This window comes from Physella acuta, unplaced genomic scaffold, assembly GCF_028476545.2.
Source record: "Physella acuta isolate Inbredline_101_S28 unplaced genomic scaffold, ASM2847654v3 ptg000872l, whole genome shotgun sequence".
In the NCBI taxonomy this organism is placed as follows: Eukaryota; Metazoa; Mollusca; class Gastropoda; family Physidae; genus Physella; species Physella acuta.
The window spans coordinates 292446-311928 of NW_026732389.1; the positions used below are offsets into that span (position 1 = coordinate 292446).

A 19483-nucleotide genomic window follows, 5' to 3' on the forward strand; every position below is an offset into this window, starting at 1 on the left:
AGTGTTGTATTGTTGAAAAATGAGTGTTGTATTGTTGAAAAATGAGTGTTGTATTGTTGAAAAATGAGTGTTGTATTGTTGAAAAATGAGTGTTGTATTGTTGAAAAATGAGTGTTGTATTGTTGAAAAATGAGTGTTGTATTGTTGAAAAATGAGTGTTGTATTGTTGAAAAATGAGTGTTGTATTGTTGAAAAATGAGTGTTGTATTGTTGAAAAATGAGTGTTGTATTGTTGAAAAATGAGTGTTGTATTGTTAAAAAATGAGTGTTGTATTGTTGAAAAATGAGTGTTGTATTGTTGAAAAATGAGTGTTGTATTGTTGAAAAATGAGTGTTGTATTGTTGAAAAATGAGTGTTGTATTGTTGAAAAATGAGTGTTGTATTGTTGAAAAATGAGTGTTGTATTGTTGAAAAATGAGTGTTGTATTGTTGAAAAATGAGTGTTGCATTGTTGAAAAATGAGTGTTGTATTGTTGAAAAATGAGTGTTGTATTGTTGAAAAATGAGTGTTGTATTGTTGAAAAATGAGTGTTGTATTGTTGAAAAATGAGTGTTGTATTGTTGAAAAATGAGTGTTGTATTGTTGAAAAATGAGTGTTGTATTGTTGAAAAATGAGTGTTGTATTGTTGAAAAATGAGTGTTGTATTGTTGAAAAATGAGTGTTGTATTGTTGAAAAATGAGTGTTGTATTGTTGAAAAATGAGTGTTGTATTGTTGAAAAATGAGTGTTGTATTGTTGAAAAATGAGTGTTGTATTGTTGAAAAATGAGTGTTGTATTGTTGAAAAATGAGTGTTGTATTGTTGAAAAATGAGTGTTGTATTGTTGAAAAATGAGTGTTGTATTGTTGAAAAATGAGTGTTGTATTGTTGAAAAATGAGTGTTGTATTGTTGAAAAATGAGTGTTGTATTGTTGAAAAATGAGTGTTGTATTGTTGAAAAATGAGTGTTGTATTGTTGAAAAATGAGTGTTGTATTGTTGAAAAATGAGTGTTGTATTTTTGAATAAGGAGTGTTGTATTGTTGGATAATGAGTGTTGTATTGTTGGATAATGAGTGTTGTATCCATAGAATGTCCAGTGAATGTTGTATCTGTAGAATATCCAGTAGATAATGAATGTTGTATCTGTAGAATATCCAGTAGATAATGAATGTTGTATCAGTAGAATATCCAGTAGATAATGAATGTTGTATCAGTAGAATATCCAGTAGATAATGAATGTTGTATCAGTAGAATATCCAGTAGATAATGAATGTTGTATCAGTAGAATATCCAGTAGATAACGAGTGTTGTATCAGTAGAATATCCAGTAGATAATGAATGTTGTATCAGTAGAATATCCAGTAGATAATGAATGTTGTATCAGTAGAATATCCAGTAGATAATGAATGTTGTATCAGTAGAATATCCAGTAGATAATGAATGTTGTATCAGTAGAATATCCAGTAGATAATGAATGTTGTATCAGTAGAATATCCAGTAGATAACGAGTGTTGTATCAGTAGAATATCCAGTAGATAATGAATGTTGTATCAGTAGAATATCCAGTAGATAATGAATGTTGTATCAGTAGAATATCCAGTAGATAATGAATGTTGTATCAGTAGAATATCCAGTAGATAATGAATGTTGTATCAGTAGAATATCCAGTAGATAATGAATGTTGTATCAGTAGAATATCCAGTAGATAATGAATGTTGTATCCCCAGAGCCAAGCTCCACCCAGACGTCAACACCAACTACCTGCTGAGTCCAGCCTTGGTCAAGGTGGAGAGGGACCAGGACCTGCTGGCCCTCAGTGTCAAGGAGGAGGAGCAGGCGGAGGACCTGAGCATGGCCTCCAAGAGAGCTGCTAGACCCACGCCAGAGAAGAGGCTCAAATGTGATGTAAGTTATTAGCGCAGGCTCAAATGTGATGTAAGTTCTTAGCGCAGGCTCAAATGTGATGTTAGTTCTTAGGGCAGGCTCAAATGTGATGTTAGTTATTAGCGCAGGCTCAAATGTGATGTAAGTTATTAGCGCTACAATAGGCTGCTGTATTTCTGACCAGAAGTAAAATGACCAGTGTGTTAGTAACTTATTAAATGTGTGTAGTAACTATCTACCTTGAAATTTGAATCAAGTTTCTAACCATCAGTGTTATTTAACCCCTTAGAACTTTCACTGTTTGTTTCTATTCTTTTTTTTCACCTTTCTGTTACCCTCACCTACTGTAGCCAAATCAATATTAAAATATATTTTTATTTACAGCTTTCAGACTTCTTTGCTGTTTGTTTTAGATATTTAAGTTTCCTTGAATAATTGATCTCATGTAAACTAATATTAGTTTTCAGAAGAAAATGTTGCTAGCTAAGAGGAGGATGATTTTTTTTAAAAAAGCTAATAATAATTTCTCTAACTTGGAGCCTACTTGTAGCTTACAAGCTGTTTTCTCTCTTCATCATCCTTTTCATTTCAGGTTTCAAACTTCACCAAAAATGTAGACTTAATGCTATTAAAACGATGTTTTAAGTTTCAGAAGGGGCTGAGCTTGACCCAGCATGTGGACACTTCTAAATGCATGTTCTCTTTCTTTCCCTAGTTTTGCAACAAGTCCTTCAAGCACGAGATCTCTCGCGCTAACCACACCCGTACCGCCCATGGCATCGTGATAAACTTCAACCCACTACAGCACGGTCTGTTTTCACTCTTAGATAGCAAACCCAGCTCAAATATCACCCAAACCTTACCTCACACTACACAGGAGCCGTCCGCCATCAAGTCCGATCCTGCGGCAGATTTGCCGTTTTCGTTACTCTCTCGTCAAGTCAGGGAGGCCACATGTGCCGAGGTGGTCAAGATGGAAATGCCAACGGTGAGCAGTGATGGACCGGTGCTGGATGAGAGCAATACGCTGCCGTATCACGTCACATCTCGGATGGTTCAGGAGTAAGTAAATTCTTGCGTCAGTTTTAAACATAATTTAATTGTCATTTTAATTGATTTATAAAAAATTAATGACTATACAATTTACTGTCAATTTTTTTTTTCTTTATTATTTTCCTTATATGACTTGGAGCTTTTAAATAACATTTTAATTTTCACCTTTTTAAATTTTAGTTTTAATGTAGAAGATCTAAGGATCAAAGATGCAGAAAAATCTGGTAGGTTGATTTTCACATGAATTTTATTTGTATCTAACATCTGTTATTTTCATAGCAATAATACATTTTTATTTGTGTCTCACGTGTTTTATTTCCTCTCCTCCAGTTCTGGCAGAAGATGGTGGCAACCGCAGGCTGAGGGTGACTGTTCTAAGAGAAACTGTTCTGGCCACCAGACTGGATGGAATCAACAACGTCACTGGCAGACGTGCTACAGTTTTCAAGTTAGACTTTTTTTTTTATTGTGACAGACTCTTTTTGGGTTGAAAAATTGTTACAAAAAAATAAAATCTATTATTTTTAAAAAGTTTGGAAATTGTTTTAAATTGTGTTATTGGAAAAATGTTAAATTGTTTAAAAAAAAATAATCTGGAATTGTTTCAAAACATGGTGAAATTTTTATTGTAAAAGTTTTTAAAACTGAGAAATTATTGCTGAATTAAATTTAAGTTAATCTAACTCTACAAATCTATGATGCTTCAAGTAGTTTAAAAGAAAGATTATCTTGACTGACTTATCTAATTTAAACATTAATTAACCCTGACGTAATTAAAATGTCACTTGACTACTAACCTGCAATGTTGTTGATGAATCCACTAGGTGTCACCTGTGCCTGCGTGTGTTCTCCTCCCTGCTCCGCTTCAACCACCACCTGCCCTCCCACTACGACACAGAGGTTCAAACCTATGACTGCAGGTACTGCGAGGCTTCGTTCCGCTCGCACGTCCAGATCGTCAAACATCTCCAGGTAACTCCATTCCTATCTTACTGTTGCTACTTCTAGCCATTCCTATCTTTCTCTTACTGCTGCTACTTCTATCCATTCCTTCCCTATTTGTAACAAGATCAGCACCTATTGACTGTACTGAGGTATCATGAAAGCACTATTTAAAAACAATGTGTCTAACTCGACAGTGTCACAGAGAAAAGTTCACTGGGGTCAACCAAGCTGGCACAGCTCTCAACAGCGCTGGTTTACTGTTGGAGGATCCACAGAGGGTAAGTTTCATTCCTTGTTTTAATTGGCTGCAGGCCTAACTGCCCACTGGTCAGTTGACCACAGGGTAAGTTTCATGCCTTGTTTTAATTGACTGCGTGCCTAACTACCCACTGGTCTGTTAATCACAGTAAGTTTCATGCCTTGTTTTAATTGACTGCGTGCCTAACTACCCACTGGTCTGTTAATCACAGTAAGTTTCATGCCTTGTTTTAATTGACTGCGTGCCTAACTACCCACTGGTCTGTTAATCACAGTAAGTTTCATGCCTTGTTTTAATTGGCTGCAGGCCTAACTGCCCACTGGTCTGTTAATCACAGGGTAAGTTTCATGCCTTGCTATAATTGGCTGCAGGCCTAACTGCCCACTGGTCTGTTAATCAAGAAGTAAGTTTCTGAATCAGTCCTTGTTAATTAGCCATGAGCCACTGGTCTTTTTACCACAGATAAATTTCAAATTTTTTCCTTGCCTTAATTATCAACTGGTATTGAAAGGCCCAAAACTAAAGGTTTGGCTAAGATTAACATCAGTTGTTTTCCAGGACTTGAGTCATTTATATTTCATTATACTTATAGCAATACTGTAAATAATAATTGTTTGAACCTTCAGTGTATTGCCTCATATACTAACTATAAAAGATATTATTTTGTCCAACAGAAACTGAAAGATCAGCACATAGACCTGCCCCTAAGTTCATCCAGTGCATTCAGCCCAACCTTCACCTCTGATGACTCCAGTCACATGATCTCCAGTACTGAGCCAGGTGAAAGGGCAAACGGTGGATACTCCTGCGTCAAGGTACACAAACTATCCCCATACCTGCTTATCATTAGTCTTAACAATAAATTAAAATTTTCTGCTCCCACGTCATTAGCTGCCTCAATGTTTATGTTGCTAATTTGATTTTTCAAGTGCCGCAAGAGCTTCAGTAGAGAGTACCTACTGCAGCGCCACATGCGCATCCACCAGAACCAAAGCACCTTCTACTGCCCAGACTGTGAGAGTGGTTTCAATGGTGAACAAGACCTTTTAGACCATCGCAGGGTGAGTTGTTTTAAGCACATTTACCTGTGTCAGCTGTTAGTATAAGCCGTGTCAGTTTTGTGAAGTGTGGAGATTCATCATTTTTGTTATCTTTATTTTGGTTGTCTTAAAGTTGTATTAAATTAAAAAAAAAAAAATCAAATTATTTGGCTGTTCCTGAGCTAATGGGGTTGTTTGGTAGAGCCAATACCACATTTTGCCTAGTTAAAAAAAAAAATTCTTAGTTTTCTTCGGCTAATTAAATAATTGTCTAAATTCTTAATTTGGCTAATTAAATTATTTTTTCATCTATATTACACTCTGGTTTGTTATTTTTCCACCTATATTCTAGCTTTGGCTTATAGAATAATTTTGCCATCTATAATTTTACCTTGGCTAATTAAATTATTTTTTCATCTGTTTTCTTACTTTGGCTAATTAAATTATTTTTTCATCTGTTTTCTTACTTTGGCTAATTAAATTATTTTTTCATGTTTTCTTACTTTGGCTAATTAAATTATTTTTTCATGTTTTCTTACTTTGGCTAGTTAAATTATTTTTTCATCTATAATTCTTTGGCTAATTAAATTATAGTTTCATCTGTTTTCTTACTTTGGCTAATGAAATTTTTTCATGTTTTCTTACTTTGGCTAATTAAATTATTTTTTCATCTGTTTTCTTACTTTGGCTAATTAAATTATTTTTTCATCTGTTTTCTTACTTCGGCTAATTTTTTTGTTATCTAACTCTTACATGGGCTAACCAAAAAATTCTCCCCTCAGCTGCACCACGGCATCAAAAGCCCAGAGCTGATGCAGTACACCAACCTACTGAAAAGTTTGAACGCTGGGGTTGACCCCAACAAGAAAGGGCTCCAGTCACACGTCTACCCCCTGGTGGACATGAAGGCTTTTGACCTGAGGCGTGGGCAGCAGGTGGAGGTGAGGATGGCCTCAGACGTCAACGACAAGGAGAGGGAGGAGACAGTAAGAATTTTTTTCTTGTTATATCAACACCTAGCCGTTATTTGTGTTGGGGCGTAGTCAAGCACATATTTATAAACAAGGAAAGTCTCAAGTCCAGGCTACCTGACCTGTCAAAAAAAGTAAAGGCAGATGGGCATTGAGATGACCACAAATCCTTTCAAATGATCAGTAGCAGTTAAACTCTATTTCATACGTATGAAATGGTTTAACACGATATTGCTTAACAAAAAATATTGATTAAGACATAGTAATACACTGGTTTCCGCAAAATACAAGATATTTTATATGCATTGCTTACTGAAATTCTTTGTTGCTAGAATAGATAGGCTAAAGTAAGGATGTTATTGATTGTGTGAACAAGTTGTGATTTCCTCTGTCGCCAATGTTATTGTTTACATGAACAAGTTGTGATTTCCTCTGTCGCCAATGTTATTGTTTACATAAACAAGCTGTGATTTCCTCTGTCACCAATCTTATTGTTTACATAAACAAGCTGTGATTTCCTCTGTCGCCAGCTAAGACGAGCACTGCTGCAGGGCTATCAGCACAACAAGGCCCTGGTCATGATGATGGCTGCAAGCACCAAGGCTGAGGACCAGAGGAAGGCCATGCAGCTGTTGGAGCAGATCAACACGCACCTGCTGCAGGTGGGGTACTGTCAGGTGTTGTGGGGGGGGGGGGGGGGGGGGGTCAATCTTACAGGTGTTGTGGGGGGGGGGGTCTTACAGGTGTTTGGGGGGGTGTCAGTCTTACAGGTGTTTGGGGGGGGGGGGGCAATCTTACAGGTGTTCTGGGGGGGGGGGGGGGGGGCAATCTTACAGGTGTTCTGGGAGGGGGGGCAATCTTACAGGTGTTCTATGGGGTGGTCAATCTTACAGGTGTTCTGAGGTACAACCTCGATCAGTGTGGCTGTAATTATTGTTTTTACAACCTTCAAAAGTGTGGCTGTAATTATCATTGTTTTTGCAACCTCTATCAGTGTGGCTGTAATTATCATTATGTTTTTGCAACCTCCAGCCCTCGGCACAACAGACAGAGCAGCTACGTCAGGCACTGCTGAACGCAACCAATGTTGATGAATGGACGAAAAGGGTGAAACTAGAGGAGGAGCTGAAGAAAAGGGAGGAGGAGGAAGTGCGACAGAAGGAGGAGAAAAAGAAAAGGAAGATGGAGAGAGATAAACTGAAGCAGATACTGGCCAAAGAGGGAATGGGGGACGTGACTGTTGTGCTACCTGATGCCCCGCCCCCTGATGAGGGTGATGTCACAGCTGACCAGCCAACTGACCTCTCCGCAAAGCAGCCAGCTTTGGGTTTTATGGCGAGGAAGATGGACAGTACATTAGCCTCATCCAGTCTTCCTGCTGATAAAGATAGAACATTTGGCATGGTAGGTGAACTGTTTTGTTATTTTTTGACTGTTTATTTATTAAGCCTGCATGCATTGATGACATTTTTTAGATACTTTTTTAAAATTTATTTGGATTGCATGCTTTAATAATATTGTATTTTACATATCACTTTTATTTATTGTTTTGGGTTACTGGCGTTACGTAAAATTTTTTTTTTCAAAATTTCTTTTTTTTTTCTTTGGACTGAGTAAATCAATGAAATCTGTTTTTACGTTGGGTGCATACATTTATGAAATTGTTTATTAGAATATATTATTATTATTAACCAATGGTGAACTATTTATCAGGAGTCTGAGCAACATCTGGCATCAAGTTTGAAAAGACCCCAAACTGTCTTACCAGAACATTCCTCAGGGCCTCCATCAAAGAACCGTAGAAAAGCAAACAAGCCCCAAAGGATACAGTTTGACAGGGAGACAACTCAGAAAGAAAAAGAGGACAAAAATAATAACAGCACATCCACCACTTTTCAGGCCAATAAAAAAGGTACCAGTTCCTCACAAATTTAACTTCATTCTTACACATTCTTTATGTTTTTGCTAGTACTTTTGTTGGCTTTAGAAAAACTGATTCAAATGGCGTTTGTTTTTTTCTTTCAGAGCCAGCAGCGCCAGAACCACCTGGTGGTGTAGAAGAGAAGAAAGTTATTGCAGGATCTGTCAGCCAACCACACACAGCTTACACCACAGAGGCCATCGACCTCAGCACTGAAAACAAGGAGAAAGCCTGGTCAGCCTTTACTGTTGTCAACCGCACCGCCTCATCCTCGCCCTCTGTCTCCCCCTCACCTGACGACCAGCATGACTCCGGCACCAAAAAGATAAAACCCACCATCAGCCCCCCTGCTCTCGACTCTGAAAATTCCCTGTCTCAGGAACTCACGTCTGCTGCGGATTTATCTAAAGCCACCAGGCAGCTCAGCATTCAGATTCCATCATCCGTGAATGGATCCGCCTCCCTGCCTGGTAACTTTGCTAGCATTAACTCCAGCATCTCGCTGCCATCTGATCCTGAGAATCTTGTCGGCTGCCCTCGTGTGTTGTGGAAGTCGGAGTACCCAACACCTTCAGAAATCTCGGAGAATTTTCTCGCCAAAGGCCAGTGGAACGGTAAAGGAAATAAAACATCTGTTCCTCAGACGCCATCGCCGGCTCCATCGCCCACCAACTCTGACACGTCATCAGCGGAAGGGAGGAAGATCACAACGACCTCACTGTCTCGCACCCACTCCAGGTGAGTACTACCGCACATAGCGCGAGCAAAGATAACCCTGAGCTTTTAATGCTTTTAGCCATCAGTTGTGGCTTTCATTGGTTTGTCCTGTAACATGTCAATTTTTTTGTTTTTACCTCAAATATTCGGAGAATGGACAACCAGAATATTAACATGAATGGGAGATCACTCAAATATAAAACTGTAACAAACTTGTCTGGCCTTGTCTTCAGATCTATTGAATTCTAGTCTTCTGATCCCATTAATTCTAGAAGTTCTTACATTTCCTGTCATACTGCTTTATCATGCCAGGTGGCTTATCTGCTTCAGAGGGTACTTTTATGATATATTTTTTTCAAAAGTCTTCTCAGGAAAGGGGTTGCTGTGGTACTGCTAGGGGTTGGTAGGTTAGGTGACAAGCTTTTAGTGCTGAGGTACCACATAAAGAAGTGGCTGCTATAAATTTAGAAAAGTTGGCGCAACAAAATCATATTTTAAATTTGGGGTGGGGAGGGGGGGAGGTCAACTTAAAAAATATTTTAAACTAGTTAGGGTAAAATCTTGTGTCAGGGTTGTAGATGTTTGTCTGTTTTGCTGTTTGAGTAGTAGTAAAAAAACCTTAGGGTCCTGAGTTGTTTCCTCATCTTATCCTGTTATTCACATTGTTGGATGTTATTTCTGAATAATTTATAAATTTTCAAAATATTTTTGATCAGTAGAATATTAGTCTATGTACAACATGATTTTCTGTCTTAAGAACAACAACCCAGCTCTGTGTATCTGTTTATGTCTGCTTGTTGTAGTCTCCACCTGCTCTTGAAAGTTTTGGTCATTAACTGGCTTCTAATTTTTTGTCTTTTGTTTGCAACTGGGTCATTTTTGCAGTGCAAGAGCCACGTCACTATCCCGCACCCACTCCAGGTTTGTCAGTCTGGTTGTTTTGTAGACCTCCTGTATTTCTCCACTAACTCTCATGTATGCATGCTCTAGTTGAGTACCCACTAACCCAAAGGTCTTACTAGGTGGGGCTAGCACAAATTACTAACTACTAGTTTGACAAACCCTAACCTGATGTTGTGCCTAATTTTGATTACATAGGAATTACAAAATTGATATTTGTTAATAAAAATAAATTGTGAATGGATTAGCTAAAAAAATTAATTTCTGATGTATAGTCTGTTTGACTATTTGTGAAAATAAATAAATGAATGACTAAATAGAATAAATATATTTCATTTTCAAACACCCCAAACCTTAACCACAAGTTGTGGTGATTACTCTTTTTAACTCTTTTTAGATACTACATAGAGCTAGGATATTTTGGTACTTTGTTTAAACCCTCAACAACTTTTTATACTTAAAAAATTTGAATCATGTAGCAAATTATGTAATACGAGCCGGCCCGCGGCATAACATACGCCGCTATTTAGTTGTTTCTAATTTTCAATAATTCATAATTTGTGAATTCGACAGTACCAACGCTGATACTGAAAATATTTCTTTAAAACACTATAAGTAGCTCGTTAAGGACCATAACCCCCCCCCCTTCCTTCCCTCCCCCCCTCCTCCCCCCCCCCCCCCTACGTTTAAAATCGTTGGCTCTGCTTGTAAACATTTAGAGTGAACACAGCTCACTAAAACCATGTAGGGGTGGGGAGGTAGGGAGAGCGTTTGCAGCTTGTTTTCTAACGGCTCGAAGAAGAGAATTATATATATAGATGTAAGAAGGTAAAAAAATCATGATGGTTCAATAACATTTCTTCTATTGAAATTTTAGGTGGTTATTTTTGTCTGATTCTTGCTTTTGTATTTTAAGTAGCAAGCTGTAGTTGTACTTTAATCATGTATATTATTATCATCAGTTAAAGTTTATGGTTTATGTGTATGTATAGTCCTAATGTATACATTTAAAATACCCATTTGTCTGCCATATTTTCCTAATTATGTATTTATAGGGTTTTTAATTTCCATTTTCAAGCTGTGGTTGGTCCAAATTAAAATTATTTTTATAATCAATGACACTAATGTCCAATCAATGGGCCCCTATAAGAAAAGTGATGTTCCTTTAGGTTTCTTACAAATATAGTATTCACCCAACCATTTTTTAAATAGGCCAACTTCGTTTTTCTTACATTACTTTCTGTTGGCCTATAACAAATGTTTTTTATATAAATATGCCTACTTTGTGTTTTATAAATTACATGTATATTACACAGAATTAGTCTTTCAAGCAAAGTTTTTCTACTTTCCTAGTTTTCTCATAGTGCTGTAAACATTCATTTATACATCTACTGTAGGTTGCATATCTTGTGTAGTGATCTAGATGTAGACATTTTCATGCATGTTCTAACTCACTTTGGATCTTCTCACCGCATGTTTTTGTTGACGGCACACAGTAAATTAGTACACCTAGCGCTAACAAGCTTCCATACACAGTGTACCACCTGTCATCACACACCACTCTAGGCTGCTCAATTTTTTTATTTCAACAATTTTATCCTGTTAGGGATTATGAGAGTATTAATTATAGATTTTCAGTTTTTTTTAATGAAATTTATCAGTTTTGGGCAAAAATACATTCTTTACTTTCCGTAGCTACAAAATCAACATTTGGAATTTGTATTGTTACCTAAAAGAAAATTTATCAAAACACTGAAGTGTCAAAAATAAAATATTAAAATGGGTTGGTTAAGAGGTTATCCATGAATGACATACATAATTTTTTCATGAATTTTTCTCCCCCCATCACCTTTATCACATTGTCACAAAACAAAAATATTAAAATAATGTCAGTCTTCAACCTTACACTCCCCTCTCCAAATTAAACTTAGTTTTTTTAATACTGAGGTTGTTCTTCTAAAAAATAAATTGAGCTAGGTCAAAAAAAGGTATATTGATCAAATTTTGTTACAGATACTATAACTTTATATTATAACTTACAACAGTTAATAAGAAATTCAAAATAACTGCAAAAATTCAATTTAAAAAAAGTCTAACCCCCCCCCCCCCCCACCTCAAAATGCTATGTCACACATGGATGACCTCCTACACTGAACCTGTGACAGTTTGTGATGACTGACCTCTGTGATGAGTGTCCTGACCTTCTTGTCTCTCCCTGCTCAGGCTGTCTGTTGTGAACGAGCCCCTGGACAGAAACTCCCTGTGTAAGCCCAAGGTACTGGATGACGGCAGGTCTGTCTACAGCTGCGTCATTTGTCACAAGAACTTTCTCTCCCTCTCTGACATCAACAGACACATGGACTTCCACGAAGGTAAGTCTTCATTCTATCTCCTCATCTGGTAAGTGTTCAATAGGGTTGCCAGGTGTCCAGTTTTGAACTGGACAGTCCAGTATTTGAGCAGACTGTCCAGGATAAAATAAATATAAATACTGGACAAGTATATGAATAATACTCTTTTACCCCCCTTCTTCTGCTTTGTGGCATACCTGAGAAGGGAAGGATGGAAAGGTGTCCAGTATTTTCGGAAAAGGTATCTGGCAACCCTAGTCTTCAATCTGTCTGGTAAAAAATCGACAGTTTGAAGATAAATATTTTAAACTTTAAATGGAGTTGTAGAATATTCAAACAGTATCATTTAAATTTAAAATTTAAATTGTCGAGGTGACGACATTAAAAGTGATTTAAGCAAAGTATATAATCTATAGTGTATTGTCTATATTTATTTATTTCACCCAGTCACAAATTAGCTGCTTGCTAATAACTTGCCTAATTAGTTCCTCTCAGCCTGGAATTTAATAAGTTTTTTGTTAGGAATTCTAAATATATAAATGCATAAGATAATTGAATAAATGGAGATAGTTGAAGTCCTTGAACCACTTATCTTTGCTAACAAAAGATTTGTATCTTCTGCTCACCGTTCCAGTTGGTATGTTGCTCATTGGTTGTGGACCACGTGTTTGATGTATATCACTTTTTAGTTGTATTTTTTTCACTTTGTTTTTAGTGGTAATGCATATGTTTAGTGCGGGTGTCTTTGCAATATTATTTCAGTTTGTTTTATTGCTAGACATTTTTTTTTGAGTGGATTTCAACACACAAAACAATTCATTTAATTTTTTTTGCATTTTCTTTCTTCTGGTAATTTAATGGAGGTTATATTTTTACTTAGGGCAGTGTAAAGTAGCCTACTGTATTTAAAAAAATAGTGAAATAAATATCGATTAAAAAATATTGGTAACCAAATCAATTATATCACAAGTCGTTAAAATGCAGGAGGGGGGGGGGGAGTTCACAATTTTTGATATGGCTGTTGAAACTTCATGAATTTTACAAAGTAGTTTATAATAAACTTTAATGGAGGGGGTAAATACCTTTAAATATTGTTTCCTTCCTGTTTGCTTTTATTTTGAAGCAGGAATTTTTAGACATTAAGTTGTGTTATTTCTTTTTTTTTTAAATTTTCGTGCAGTTTTAAAAAAAAAAAATAATTATGAAGCTCTACTATCTGTTAAATAGTTTTTAAAAAGTCCCATTATGAAGACGAAGGCTAAATAATTACCCAAACTCTTCTCACCAAGAAGTGTGTGTGGGTAGGCCTACTTTTGGATGTTATATTGGAGGCCAATTTTATATTTTACTCTGTTGTTTATAGCTGTTGTACTCAATGCTGTCAGTATCAAAGTATGCAATGGTTCTTTAAATACTTGAAATAGCCAAGATTATTTTTTTTGTTTACTTTTTTATTTGTGCTTTTAAAAGACTGCACTTTTCATGGTCAGTGAATATTTGTAAAATAAAGATGCAATATATAAAAAAAAAACAATTATTGAATCTACTTTAAAGCTCAACTTTCGTAGCTTATTTTAAAAATATTTTTGAAAGTTTGTCGTAACAAATCCATTTATATTTAATGACTCGAACATATAACTTGTATTGCTTTTAACAAACATTTTTATTAATTGTATGTGTAGCATATGAAATGGAATTGATGCTTATCAGTTAATGATTCTGTATGACAAAGTACTAGGTATTTTATATGAATAATTTATATCAAAATATTTCAGTTTCGTGTTAAAGAATTTTCTCTAATTTAAATGTGTGTGGTGAATGTTTTTATGAATGAAATTCTTGTACGCTACTTCAGATATCCGGCCATACAAGTGCAAATATTGTGACTACTACGCCAGGACTAACAGCCAACTTAAAGTTCATAAACTGAGGCATGAAGGTAAGTAGATGGGCCACCGTATGGTGTCACTCTAGACCAGAGGCATAGCGACCCTTCCCGGCGCCCGGGGACAAACTTTCAATTTGCACCCCCACCCCTCAAACTTTCGATTTGCACCCCCTCTCGAGATTTCCATTTGCACCCACCCCCCCCCCCCCCCCTCAAACTTTCGATTTGCACCCCCCTCAACCTTTCAATTTATTGTTCCAATCCATTTTGGCGCCCCCTAAGGTCGGCGCCTGGGGACATACGTCATCTCCCCACCCCGCTACGCTACGGCTCTAGACCATGAATGGTGTCACGCTAAACTAATACCTGTCCCTATCTCTAACTTTATCCTTATCTGTAACCCTATTCCTAACTGATCTTTAATCTATCCCAATTTTTATCCTGAACCTATCCCAATCTGTATCCATCTCAAATTACATTTTTTTTGAGTGTGTGGGGAAATTGACGGGGGGGGGGGGGGTAATGTTCAAGATTGATGGTGCCCTTTACGAGTTTCTAGTCCTATGCCCTAGCGTCCTATGCCCTAGCATCCTATGCCCTAGCATCCTATGCCCTATGCCCTAGCCTCCCTAGCCTCCTATGCCCTGGCGTCCTATGCCCTGGCGTCCTTTCCTATGCCCTGGCGTCCTATGCCCTGGCCTCCTATGCCCTGGCGTCCTATGCCCTAGCCTCCTATGCCCTAGCCTCCTATGCCCTAGCCTCCTATGCCCTAGCGTCCTATGCCATAGCCTCCTATGCCCTAGCCTCCTATGCCCTAGCGTCCCTACATGTCTGAATATTTTTGTTCCAGGTGTGAGAGAGTTCTGCTGCCGAGTGTGCAACTACAAAGGCGTGACACAGTCTGACTTGAACAGGCACATGAAGTCCCAGGTGCACCTGCTCAGGTCCAACCACGTGTGTGCCCAGTGTGGGGAGGGGTTCGTCACGCCCAAGACCCTGCGGGACCACTCCCTGTCCTGCACAGGTTCTGTGGATAAAAGCTTTGATGGCGTGTCGGCCAACGACAACGATGATGAGCTCAACGATGAGGATTACGATGAGGAGGATCTGATGAGCGTGGAGGAGTCGAGCCAAGGTAACCAAGGTAACGGCAGTACTGTTCTAGCAGAGGTCAAGGTCGCGGTTATGTAAATTTGATGATTTGTGAATTACTGCAGTTATGTTAAGTAGAAAATAAATTTTGTGACTTTTATTCTTGTACATAAAAAAGAATCAATTTTAACTAGAATTTGACAATGTAGTTGAATGAATTCTGCTGTATAATGATCTACCTTTCTGATGAAATCACTGATGTATCTGCCACTGAGGACACCACATAACAGGAACATGTCTCCAAATATTACTGGATGCTCACAAATGTTCATTCCATCCAGACCAACATTATTTATTCCGGTTCCAAACGCTGTATGGTACAGCAATGTTTGCTGTTAAGTTCATTTTCTTGTGATATGGGTCTGGGGTTGCTGGAGATTATTGGTGGCCAAAACATTTCATCGCCATATGGATATCTGGCAACCAGGCAACTCATAGCCATTGGCCAGGATTTTTGTATCAAATTTCAGGAGTGATTTAAAAAAAATTGATATTTGTTTTTTTAGTGGTAGATTTGGTTGTAACATGGCCTTTGATTGGTCAATTCCATTGTCAACACATTTGCCCTTTACACTCCTCCACAATACACTCCAAGTGAGCTCCCCTAAGGACATTCCATTGTGCTGACTTCCCTTTGTCAGCTATCCTACACTCAAAACCTGGAGATTCAGTGTGTTTTTTAAATTGCCATGAACTAGCTAGCACTTTCACTTTTCTTTTTCTAAACACTTGGACAGTGTAATAAATTGAATTATTTTCCTATTGCCATTTATTTTAAGTAAAATATTTGCAACATGGCTACTGAAGTAGTATAGTGCTTTTTAAATGTAGATTAAGAAGAATGATTAATTAAGCTCACACTAATACACTTGTGGTAAACACTTGCAATGGTAAATGTATTTACTTGCAAACATAACGTTTGGTTGTTCGATTCCAGTTCAAATTGTATAATGTATATATAGAGATTCTTTAAAAAAAGTTATTATTGCTACAATTATATATCATTCCTAAGGTTGGTTGTGATTTTTATAAATTTTTATGTATATATTTATATACGTCTCAAGGTGTTCTATAGGACGTTTACACCTTTTTTAAAATTTTGCCTTTTACTTTTTTTTGTATAGAACGACCAATCAAAGTTGATTATTGTAATATGTACAGGTGTGTTCAGGGGATTTTTTTTTTGTTAGTGTGTTTGGAATAAACATGGCCCAGCTATTTAATTAGCCCAGCTGTGGGTGTTTAATTAGCCCAGCCCAGCTGTGGGTGTTTAATTAGCCCAGCTGTGGGTGTTTAATTATCCCAGCTGTGGATGTTTAATTAGCCCAGCCCAGCTGTGGGTGTTTAATTAGCCCAGCCCAGCTGTGGGTGTTTAATTAGCCCAGCCCAGCTGTGGGTGTTTAATTAGCCCAGCCCAGCTGTGGATGTTTAATTAGCCCAGCCCAGCTGTGGATGTTTAATTAGCCCAGCTGTGGATGTTTAATTAGCCCAGCCCAGCTGTGGGTGTTTAATTAGCCCAGCCCAGCTGTGGATGTTTAATTAGCCCAGCCCAGCTGTGGATGTTTAATTAGCCCAGCCCAGCTGTGGATGTTTAATTAGCCCAGCCCAGCTGTGGGTGTTTAATTATCCCAGCTGTGGATGTTTAATTAGCCCAGCCCAGCTGTGGATGTTTAATTAGCCCAGCCCAGCTGTGTGTTTTAGCTCATGTTTAGCTCAGTGTTTAAGGGCACAACTCAGTCCCATCGGTGAGAATCAAATCTTGTTGTACTTAAAATGTTTGCCAGAAAATTGTCGTTGAAGTAAGTTTATTTCTTAGTTTTGAATGTGCCAAAATAGTTAATGAGCAAAGTAGTTCATTTAAATTTAATGATGTAATTGTATAAAAATTTTAAATACATTTTTGGAATATGATAAATTAAAAAGATATTTAGCACTTTGATATTTGATGGTCTAACTTTTTAAATACATTTTTTTTAAAAATTCAAGAATTTCAAAATGATTTTCTTGTATAATAAACAACCATTTGTGAATAACAAAAAATTTTTCCTGCTAATCTAACCTTATTTTTGTACAAACCACACAAAAATTATTTAAATTCCTCTTTCTAACTGTTTAAAGTAGGTCTGTTTCTACGTTTATATTAGTGCTTTATAATTGAAACCTACTTTCCATATTTTTTCAGTCTTTTTGTGTAAAAAAAAATAGAAACAAAATTCAGATGAGCCAAAATTGGTTTTCCCTAAATTCATGTTTATTACTTGTCTCATGAACATTTTTATAAAAATCTAGTTTAATCTTCAAATGGGCACCGTAAGATATTTCAAAGAATTTGTACTTATAAAAATATGGCAAACACATAAAACTGTAATCACCAATGATAGTATGACCTACTTTAGCAAGTGGCTGACCCACTTCAACTTGAGGCTGACCTACTTATATGTAACATTTTCCTAAATAATTTTATTTTTACATTCCTATTTTAGTAATGTTTTAGTATTAAATACACTACACTCGTTCAATGTATGTATACAAGTTATGCTTGCATCTTAAGAAACATGTTTTTGTAAATAGTTATGTTTTAAAACTTAAAAAAAAAATAATTTTATTATCTAAATAATGTATAACGTTTCCAGTGTAATTAAAATACGAAATTTTATTTTTTCTTTCTTTTTTTTTTCATTACTAAAGTACACATAGCTAATCAAGAGTTTAATCACTCAGTTAGTGATATTATTTATCATTTTCATTTATAAATATTTACATTTCTTTAAAAATTGTTGATTTGTTCAATTTTTGTTTTTTGTTCTACTATGATTATTTTTATTATAAATGGCATTATAAATGGTTAATGACATTTTTGTTCAGACCCACCTTGATTTATAGGATCAAAATATTTTAACACAAGTGGCAAGGAAATCAAAAGCTTCTTGTAATTAATCAAACTGTTTCGATTGGCTCAGTTGTTAACAATGACTGTGGCCATGACGACACATGGCCAAATACTTGTTGTAATGGTCAAGTCATCACACCTACTTATTGGGTATGATGTCACATCCTAATCCTGTAATTAATGACCATGACGTCACATGACCAAATGTAACTGACTGGGACCTCAAGTCTACGAACTGGTACTTAAAACAATGACAACAGGATGACTGGCTTAAACTACACTTCAAATGTTTGTAGTAACTTTTGGTTAGAACTTGTGCAGTTGAATAAAACATTTTTCTAGCCATCATGGCACATCTAATGCTAATTTGTGATAGCAACTGAATCTGGTTGTACATGGACTTATTTTTTCCCAATCAAAATATTTTCTGCACCAATCTTCTTCTACATGAAAATACCTCACTTTTTAAAAAGCCCAGCTCTGTATGTTTGAAATTTTTTTCTATTTGTTGCCTAAACTAATGTGAAATTTTTACATGTGATAATATCAGTGAGAAACTGCTACACAATTTTTTTTTAAATTGGAAAAAATTTGTTACCAAATCTTGTTTCGTTGCTTCCATTTTAAATTCTATATTTTAATTTTCCCTATTTTATACTGTGGTCATGTGGTTGAATTTGTAGCCTCAAACCCTGGACCAAAGTGTATGTAGTTAATTAGGGTTGTGCTGTCTCACCTAATTGTTTGCTCAGTGCTTTTTTCTCTGCCTTGATTGTGTAGATCTACTGTGTGTACCATCATCATCTTGTTTGTGTATGGTTTGTGTACATCACAATGTTGGTGTACTGTGTGTATGTCATCACCTTGTTTGTGTATGGTTTGTGTACATCACAATGTTGGTGTACTGTGTGTACATCATCACCTTGTTTGTGTACTGTGTGTGTACATCATCACTGATTGTGTAGTGTACATTATCCTTGTGATCATGTTATATGTGTATGTGATCACCTCCATTGTGTACTGATGTTTACATTATCACCTTGATTGTGTAGCGTGTGTGATCATGGTCACCTTGATTGTGTATTGGGTATACATGATTACCTTGATTGTGTACTGTGTGTACATTATCTATCATTATCATTCCATTTTTGTACATAAATTGCCATAGAGTACTTATCAAGAGTTCAAAGGTTGTAATTAAAATTTTATATACCAGATGTTTTGGGTTTTTTCTTTCTATATGCTTCACAAGATATGGTGTTTGTGTGTGTTAGTATCGTCGTGTGAGGGTGGGCGTGTTAGTATTGTGGTGTGAGGGTGGGTGTGTTAGTATCGTGGTGTGAGGGTGGGTGTGTTAGTATCGTGGTGTGAGGGTGGGTGTGTTAGTATTGTGGTGTGAGGGTGGGTGTGTTAGTATCGTGGTGTGAGGTTGGGTGTGTTAGTATTGTGGTGTGAGGGTGGGTGTTTTAGTATTGTGGTGTACAAAGATGCAATTTCTCCGTTTTGTTTTGCTGAAATTATGTTTAAG

The 19483-nt window shown here is 36.7% G+C and overlaps 1 protein-coding gene across 6 annotated transcripts in view; it reads left to right on the top strand.

The window, feature by feature from the left end:
• The window catches only part of LOC131952414 (zinc finger protein 236), a 58201-nt gene extending 39031 nt beyond the window's left edge, over positions 1-19170 (top strand). For 4 of the 6 annotated variants that reach the window (XM_059315043.1, XM_059315047.1, XM_059315044.1 and 1 more), the window contains exons 7-23: positions 1712-1889; positions 2584-2930; positions 3102-3145; positions 3252-3369; positions 3746-3893; positions 4061-4144; positions 4800-4940; positions 5055-5186; positions 5948-6151; positions 6667-6798; positions 7169-7540; positions 7850-8048; positions 8162-8795; positions 9660-9695; positions 11898-12046; positions 13881-13964; positions 14764-19170. In XM_059315043.1, the coding sequence (XP_059171026.1) occupies positions 1712-1889; positions 2584-2930; positions 3102-3145; positions 3252-3369; positions 3746-3893; positions 4061-4144; positions 4800-4940; positions 5055-5186; positions 5948-6151; positions 6667-6798; positions 7169-7540; positions 7850-8048; positions 8162-8795; positions 9660-9695; positions 11898-12046; positions 13881-13964; positions 14764-15104 (3343 nt within the window). In that variant the 3' untranslated portion in view covers positions 15105-19170. The remainder of the gene's footprint in view (positions 1-1711; positions 1890-2583; positions 2931-3101; positions 3146-3251; positions 3370-3745; positions 3894-4060; positions 4145-4799; positions 4941-5054; positions 5187-5947; positions 6152-6666; positions 6799-7168; positions 7541-7849; positions 8049-8161; positions 8796-9659; positions 9696-11897; positions 12047-13880; positions 13965-14763) is intronic. The other 2 variants (XM_059315048.1, XM_059315046.1) reach the window with 2 other exon arrangements.
• Positions 19171-19483: the final 313 nt, after the last annotated feature.